At 46.7% G+C, this 8692-nt stretch overlaps 1 protein-coding gene across 1 annotated transcript; it reads right to left on the reverse strand.

Annotated features, from left to right (window-relative positions):
• Positions 1-616: 616 nt before the first annotated feature.
• LOC130373556 (rho-related GTP-binding protein RhoE-like) lies at positions 617-7332 on the reverse strand. Its single transcript, XM_056580140.1, has 5 exons — positions 6894-7332; positions 6680-6767; positions 2326-2435; positions 1805-1930; positions 617-1673 (listed from the first exon to the last, which is right to left on the reverse strand). The coding sequence occupies exons 1-5, from the start codon at positions 6996-6998 to the stop codon at positions 1431-1433; spliced, it is 672 nt and encodes a 223-aa protein (XP_056436115.1). The 5' UTR covers positions 6999-7332; the 3' UTR covers positions 617-1430.
• Positions 7333-8692: the final 1360 nt, after the last annotated feature.

Below are 8692 nucleotides of genomic sequence, written 5' to 3' on the forward strand. Positions count from 1 at the left end.
TGAAATCTGTCTCCAATGATAAAGAACACCAAGGCTAACTTGAGAATCAAGCCCTATGTCCAAAATTCTGAACTACCCCTTTAACCTACTATTTTCTGACAGAATGTTGAAGTGCTAAGCTAGGCAAGGCTAGAGTCAAATTTTGTCTATTAGCTTCAACGCTGTGTCAGCTCTTAGAAGTACATTTAAATATGCATCATCCAATTTTGTTGAGGCTAATTATACAGTGTTGACATTTCATTTGTCCTCAATGACCCCTTAGATGCTCATAAAATCCACATCAGACTGGGGTGGTCTATGTACAGGCAAAGTCACGAGTCAGTTTCATGTGACCACCAAATGCCCATCCCCCTCCCTTAAAGATGACAATTTAAGCTTTTAACAAAGTCACACCTTCACCCTGTGGAGGGGGCAGACAGCGCAGCAAGCTAGTGCCGACAGATGAGGTAAGAGATTAAAAGGTTTGTTCCGGTAACTGAAGAGAGGTGAAGGTATTTTCACTGGGAACTCAGATAAGGTCTGACATGAGAGATTAAAAAGCCCATGAGGAATACTTCCTCTACTCCCAACGCAGCCTTGCAGGGTATCCAGGGTGACATTGATCATTGAAACAATGTGGAATACAGAAAAACACATTTAATAAACTACTATTTTTTACAATGAAATCTTAAGGGAACCATTTCATCACAGTTTTTTTTTGTTTTCCCCATGTTAGATCACACTTGAGCTAAAACACTACATATTGTATAAAACAACATACAAGCATAATGAAGAATAACATATGGCATGCAAGGCTCAGTTAAACATGAAAGAACATAACTGTGCCCCACTTGTACAACATCACTAAACGTTTTTGCCTAGCTACTTTTTCCCTTTGGTTCCCGAGTGTATCGTAAAGAATACAGAAACAACAAGAAAGATTGTACCTTTTGAAGCCTTCAGAAAAATGAAGCACTTAAGGTATGTATATTTAGAAAATCACTTTCCTTCACATTTACAAGTCCTTTTCAGTGATTACATGAGTGCAGTTGCCCTGTTTCCACTGGGCTTGGCTGGTTATGGCTAATGTTCCCATTCAGTTGAATCTTGGCCATCCTTTGACTCCTATAGTCTGAGGGTGGGCTCACTCTAGATTCCAATTAAACCCAGAAAAACGCAGCAAAGCAATCAGAAATCAACTCAGTTCAGGAAATGGTACTTCATCTCTTCATACACCTCAACACGGATCAAGCATAATATACAACGCCATGATTCTTCATCCAGGAGCATTCCTCCTACATAGAGTTGGCAATGGTTATGAGGTGCTTTGAAAGATGGTCTGCACCGATTGTGCAAAACGTCGGGTGGATGGGGACGGGACGAGAGAGAGGGGAGGGGGGGGGAGTTGGTTTTTGCTTTCCCAGAGGGAATAATCCATAGCTTGATGCTGTTCACATGACGACACACGTCTTGGCTTTGGTCTGCTTATAGTCCGTCACTGCCACGGGCAGGTCCGTCCGACTGCGGGCGATCCTCTTGGTGGCCCGGGAGGACTTGCTGCGCTTCACGTTCTTGTTGTTCTTGGAGACGCAGGCCAGCGTGGCCACGTGGAAGATGTCCCGCACGCTGTTCTCCGACTGCAGGGAGGAACACTCGATGTAGGGAGCGCTCAGCTGCTTGGCCGTATTGGAGCCCTGGAGAAAGAAAGAATAGTTGAAATTTAGCTGCGCATGCAAAGTCGATTACAATTACAATTCCATTTACAATAACAATTGAATTGTGGACAATTGAATGATTAAGGAGGATTGAGACCCCTTCCCCCTACCTGGTCATACGACACCGGTGTCTGTCTGCTGTGGGATCTGGTGAAGAGTTCAGTCCTCAGGTCGGACTTGCATCCAACCAGCAGCATCTTGGTGTTTGGACAGAATTCCTGGATCTCTCCCCTCCACTGGAAAGGAGAGGACCGAACCAAACCTTAACAACTGAGCAAATAACCATGTGTATGCCTCTAGACCTATATCCCCATGTGTGTCAGTTTTTGGCATCAGTCATTTCACCTGGCGCAAGGCCCCAGGCAAATGAAATCACAGAGCAAAGGGCCGACGGTGTTGAATGTCAGAAGAGGGCTAAGCTCACTAGTTTATAGCCACTATGCACCTCCCTCCCTTTTCCGCTCCCTACCTCCATGGTACGTTTGCTGAACTCTCCCCCAAAAAGTCACTTGTTAAAGCGGATGAAAGGACTTGGCCGAGCATCACTCTTACTATAGGTCAGACCACCCCTTTAGCGGAATATACTGTATGGGTCTGTTGGGAGTAGAGTATAAAAACAAGGACCACCCACCTTCTTCAGCACGCTGTCCAGTGTCTCTGGTCGACTGATATCAAAGCAGATGAGGACCGCGTCGGCGTCGGGATAGGAAAGGGGTCGCACGTTGTCATAGTACGGTGAGCCTGTGGATTAAACAATAATACCTCCATGTTAAATTATCAAAGTATCAAAGTATCACAAATACGCCATATGCCAAAAGATGATAGTTTTGCCCATATTTAATGCAAGGCAACAAAATAAAGTAGAAAGAAATGTCCCCGAATTTCACGCGCTGAAATTCCTGAATTCCTAACCCTTACCCTAGGACCCCAAAACCTCCCTTTTCCTCGGCACATAATTTAGCGTATGAAAAAAATGCACAAGAGGCCTATTCCACGATCAACGGGAGGAAGATCATCATCATCAACACATAAAGCCACTGTGTACGGTCCGTCACAGACGGCCTCGGCTGTGCTGATTGGCCCGCTGTGGCCTCTGAGTCACGCCCGTCCGTCTCCGCTCCACAATGCGGATCACAACGGTCCCAGTGCAGTGTTACTGGAGGAAGACTCTCCCATCCCCCCACCTCCCAACCCCGCCTTAACAATGCAGCGGTTTACACAATGACTTTGTTATTCACAGCTATGGCTTTGGTTGCAGTGTGGTGTGCATTCTGTTAAAGAGACACCGCTGTTACGATTATTATTCCTTTTTTAGGGGTGGGGGGGGGGGGGGTTCATGCAAAGGCACTGTATTGGGTTTCACTTGTCTGACATTGACCACACATCGTGGGACCCTGGGAACTCCGGCCCTGTGACTGACACAAGAGTGGCTCCTTCCTGCTAGCTATCCCGCCCATCACTTCTCGAGTTCCGCCCTGGAATGTGTGGTGCCAGTGCCCCCAGGCATGCCGGGATACCGTGCAGGCCCCCTGGAATCCCACACCAGATCACATTGCCTGCAGTTCCATGACAGGGAAACCTTTTTCCGGAGGAGCACCACCCCCGCAGCACACACATACACACCCCCCCCCCCCCCCCCCACACACACACACTACCCTCACTCCCCTTTTGTCCCGGTGTAAGGAATGCACTGGTGGATTATTTGGTTTCCCAGGCTCAGGTGGTCCTTGGGTTCCTCTGTGAGGTGTGGCACGGTGTAATACGAACCAGATGGACGCAGAGTCCGGCCCAAGGGGCAGCTGGACTCTAGCATGTGCAGCAACCCCAAGAAAATACTTAATAACACACCAACACACGAATGACAAAGCGAATGGCATACATGTGGAGGAGCTGTTTTGTCAAGTTTCCACAGGTCGTGTTTCAAACGGTTCTCGAGCTATAGCAAGAGCCTTATTTGTCGTTTGTCATGTTGTCCAGGCTCCATGCCATGGGGGCTTTTTCCGTTCAAAAACATATATGCATAAAATAACCAGGCTGAATGAATTGCGCCATTGAATTCAAAAGAATGCAGGAGGATCCAAGTATGCTGTTTCACGGCATTACCGAAAAGTCATAACAATCCCTCGGAGCGCAAGCTATTACTTTTCAAAGTGCCTTTATACCCCACCCCCTCAACCCCTCACCCCATCTCAAAGCCAAGTTGTTTTGATACGTAAATGGGATCCAGATGGCCCCCCCTCCTTGAAGCCGCACAGCGGCTGATGTGCCAATGACACCATAAGGCGCTTTCAATTTTCAATCTAATTCGCCTGAACACAAATTAACTCCAGTTTGAATTCTCCTGAGACGAATCAGCAGGAAGGAGGCACGTTTGGGCACCAAACACCTCCATGTGCCATGATGAGCCACAGCCTCCAACCATTTTTTCATTTTTTGCAACCATCAGATCCACGTGGGCAGACGTAAACAATGATGAGTTATATTGAAGTCTGGCCAGTCAGGTTTCATATGTTAAACAAACAGAGTCAGAGGCCCTTATTTTCATAGCCCCTACCCACAGCGTCTTAATAAAATGCCTGAGCGCTTCAGTGATGGATTTGTATGCCCTCTATGGAATGACGGCTTAACCAGGCGGTTTCTTTTATGTTATCAGTACAGTACAGTTATATGCTCCTATAACGGCTAGCCGTTGGGAGCTGGACCGGCCAAATTGTCGATCCAGCGATGAAATTCATTTTTTGTAAATTTCTTCAGTAGTAGATTTCGAGGAGAGGGTTACTGATCCCACCTGCCTCTATGTCGTCCTCACAGGACGTGAGCTAACAGTCAGGGTTAGGTGCCTTGCTCAAGGACACCTCGACACTCAGCTAGGAGGAGCCGGGGATCGAACCAACAACCTTCAGGTTACCAGCCAACCCGCTCTACCTCCTGAGCTACTGCCGCCGTCTTTCACTGAAAGAGGAATAGAGTCAATGATTTAAGTTTTTTCAGAGGGAAAAGAAAACGTGGTCTAGTTAATCGACCAAAGAGACAGTTAGAAAATAAATCTATAGGTAGCATTAGTAAATAGATCATTGGCAAGCTTTATACACATATATACATAACACATAGCGTGCTTTACCATAGCTAAATGGGTAGCAAGGCTAACTCTGAGCTATGTGGGCTCAAACAGCTAACCCCCCCATTCCATCTGTTTTACATCATCATATTTTGCACTCAGGGACAGAGAGAGAGAAAGAAAACCTCCTCAGGGACATTCTTTCATAGGCATGGTTTCACAGAATATCCAGCCACGGTAATGACATCTTGCGTTCCAGGATGCTGAGGCCAGAATGGCTTGGTTACACCGGTGTAAGTGTGCAGTATGGATGACCTCTTTAGCTACGTCGGGTTGTTGAACGATGCTATTCTCAGGTGCCACTTGTTGTGTGCGCTCTGTATAAGGTCGAGGACGGTGCCGAGAGGCAACACAACGGTGTCAGACGGTAAGGCTCAGACAGGAGGACCATCTGTGCCTGGGTGAATCATAGGGCTGAGATACTCCCAGGACCTTAGGATGGTGATCTCATATCCAAAAAGCAAGGCCATGGCTTGACATTGCAATTCATCACTGTGTCTACTGCGTCTGCCATGAGGCCTAATGAAATACACCTGGGACTGTACCCGTCGATGTTGAGACGGCGTTGAAATGGGAACGGAAATCACTGGTCGTAAAGGAGAGACACCCTTTTGAGCGCATTCCCAACACATCTCCATTCCCAACACATCTCCACTCCATCTCCACTGTTGTTCAAGGTTAGCTTGGCAATTCAAAGTAATCAAATTGCTTTGTTATGACAAGAGAGAGAGAAAGACACCCTGGAATGTTTTAAATGGGTCCCAGTCAATGTGGGGAGGTTGTATGTGTGCGTGTTTTTGTGTTTGTGTGCATGTGTGTGGCATATGAGTGTGTATGGGTGTCTGTGGGACATGCCATGGGAAAGACTCCCAAGAGACTGCATTCTGCGTGTGCATGTGTGTGCGTGTGTATGTATGAGTGGCATATGAGTGCGTGTGTGGGGGCGTGCACGTGTGCAAGCATCGCGTGCGTGTGTGTGATTGTGTGTGTGTGTGTCTGTGTGTTGAGGTCAGCCCTTCCTGATTTGTGCTGGTAATCTCGGAGCCATGTCCTACACCAACCTCCTGGGAGCCCCCAATCAACCGGAGGTCACAGAGGCAGCCAAAAAAAAATCTCCCTTCCGCCGTCAACCTCCCTGTTCACACATCCCAATTTTCACCCCCACAACGACACCCCCCCACACACACGCCCCGCTTCCCCTCCCCTCCCTCCAAACCCCACCCCACCTGAGGCAGACAGGCAGGCAGACAGGCAGGCAGGGAGGTAATTACCTCCAGACCACGGGGCTGCTGCAGATCCCGAGAGATCTGACGAGGGGCCCGTTTTTTTTTTGTATAATATATATATTTTTTCTTCAGCCCAACAAGTGATGGTGGAAGACCATGTGCATTCATCCGAGGATTTGTGTTTATTTATTGACCCATCAGGAATAATAGCCAACCACTCCCTTTTTTTTGTTTATCTTCACAAGACAAAATGAAGCCAGATCTAAGATTATATTTTAGCATAAAATATACGATATCATTGAATTCATATTCTCGAAAAGGTAAAAACTGGATTATAATTTCATAGCTATTTGGCTGTAAATTAAATAAATAAAATTCCGACATGTGGTTACAGCGGGGTGTGAGTTATGACCGGGTGTCGGACCCTCGCCAGCGCCGCTGCTTCGCCTACATTCCAGACAGTCCGCGTCAGACGATTTCCCATCGAGGGAGTTGAGAACATCCCTGAACTCTTGTAGTTTTCGGGTAAACACCCATAATGAATTCAGGGCGTTGGAGTCGATGATGGGCTCCATAAAGATCGCGTTTTATTTTGGTTTTCATTCTCGTGTAAATCCCACGTTTGATGTGTGGACTCTTACCTGAAGTGTCCCACAGACGCAGCTCAACTCTCTGCATGTCGATCTCGAAATCCGCCGTGTAGTTTTCAAACACCGTGGGGATGTACCCCTGAAAATAAAGGGGGATAAACTAAAGTTAAGTTAAGCCATTTGATGAAATTGACACGCGCATTTTTTTTTATCAACAGCCGTAGGCTACATCATGTTTTTTCATTATAAAATGTAAAAGGCTTACCTCGGGAAAGCTGTCTTTGGCGAATACATTCAATAACGCCGTTTTACCACACTGACTGTCTCCAACCACCACGATCTTAGACTTGACGCTCGGAGTTGTATCCATCCTGGTTCCTTCACTTATGTTTGTATTATTCCTCAAAACACTTGGACCGCTTGCTTAGTGTTATTATGGAAATTATTCCATCCAGCCAGAAATGCGACTTGGAAATGCTGTCTAAACGGTCCCCCCAAAGAAATATCTCCTTTTCGTCCCGTCGAAAGTGAGCAACTTTGTATCAAGTAGCCTGCAAGCGCCTCACGTCTGAAATCCTTCACTGAGAAATGCACGCAAACGTCGATATCCAACTATCGCCCTTGAAAGCCAGGCATCGTCTCCTAACGACGGCTGTTCGCGATAACAAGTTTGAGAAGACTTCCAGTGAGGGGACTCCTATTTCAAGTGGGATAGGGCGTTGCGCAAGCGCCAGCCTCCTCCTCTGTGAAACCAACCCACCTGATGTTGAGTTCCCTGGCTCCAAGCTTATGTGGAGATTGGAGAATGTGTCTCCTTTTTGCTTGGCACCACAACCTCTATTACAATGGAGTGTAATTAATTTGACTGGTCAATCAGGATACAATTTTCTGTTGGTAGTGAGACAATGTACTGCATTTATCTTTCCCACTGACATAGGAGCACTTTCTCTTTCTAACCTTGAGAGAGGTAACACAGAAGGAGGGAGTGGGCACGGGGCGGGGGGGGGCGGTCTGCTGAGGACGGCGGATCCCAGCGCAGCAGCACTGTGCGCTGTCATATTCAAGCAGAGGGAATTCAATGGTTTTATGCGTGGGAGGAATCCAAAATAGTATGGTTGTTATACCTGCAGAACGCAGCAGTATGGAGCTTTTAGCATATCAATCAAACACACACACACGCACGCACGCACACACACAAACACACACACACACACACACACACACACACACACACACACACAAATGCACAAATGCACCAACATAGCACCCGCACACACAAACACACACAGCATTACTTAAAGTCTAACACATTGAGAATACAAAATGAACCATTGTTGATGCTACAATGGCTACGAAGGGGTGCCAGCCATTTTCAATGAGGTCCAAATCATAAAATATTGATTTAAAACTGCCTGAAGTTGTCCAAATGCAGCCCTCCCACACATGTGACCAAAGACAATAATTTTCTTTCAAGATGGTTGGCAAACCTCTTATCCTTGGATGGAGAAGATTTCCCCTATTGCAACAACACTTTGTGGCTTATTTTATGGGATTGGAAAGTAGACACAGAGAATTTGTTCAGCCAAACACTTATATTGTGTTTTCTATTTCATTTAATTTTTTCTGAGGTCTCGCCCGGGTCGGTGAAGCGCATCAGCAAACACCCTTCTTGGGCAAGAATCCTTTGGCTGGGCTTGCTCCTCTCTCTCTATGGCTCCACCACCTCCTCCGTCTCTGCTCCACCTCCTCTGCAATCCCTTTATTCCTCTCTCTCTCTCTCTGACTCCCTCTCCCTGTGTATCTCTATGTCTCTCTACCCCCAGGGCCTCACTGCCTTGCTAACAAAAGGGTTTCACACGGGGAAGTTGAAAGAGATCAGGTCACTCCTTCGTGTCTTTATGTCTTTCTCTCACTGAAAAGAAACCCCAACTGTGTTTCTGCTTGTAGCCATATTTCTCCTGTATTGTTTGATCTTTTCTTTATGCAGGGGAGGGGTTGCAGTTTAGTCGTTATTTAGTTGTTGAGTTTCTGTTGAGACCATTTGTCTACTGTTCGCTTCTTTTC

The sequence above is a fragment of the Gadus chalcogrammus genome, chromosome 20 (genome assembly GCF_026213295.1).
Source record: "Gadus chalcogrammus isolate NIFS_2021 chromosome 20, NIFS_Gcha_1.0, whole genome shotgun sequence".
Lineage (NCBI taxonomy): Eukaryota > Metazoa > Chordata > Actinopteri > Gadiformes > Gadidae > Gadus > Gadus chalcogrammus.

Coding starts and splice junctions, on each gene's coding strand:
- LOC130373556 (XM_056580140.1), bottom strand. CDS start 6,998: ATGGATACAACTCCGAGCGTCAAGTCTAAGATCGTGGTGGTTGGAGAC. Junction 6,768..6,893: donor CCAAAGACAGCTTTCCCGAG/GTAAGCCTTTTA, acceptor CTTTATTTTCAG/GGGTACATCCCCACGGTGTT. Junction 2,436..6,679: donor GCGTCTGTGGGACACTTCAG/GTAAGAGTCCAC, acceptor TTTAATCCACAG/GCTCACCGTACTATGACAAC.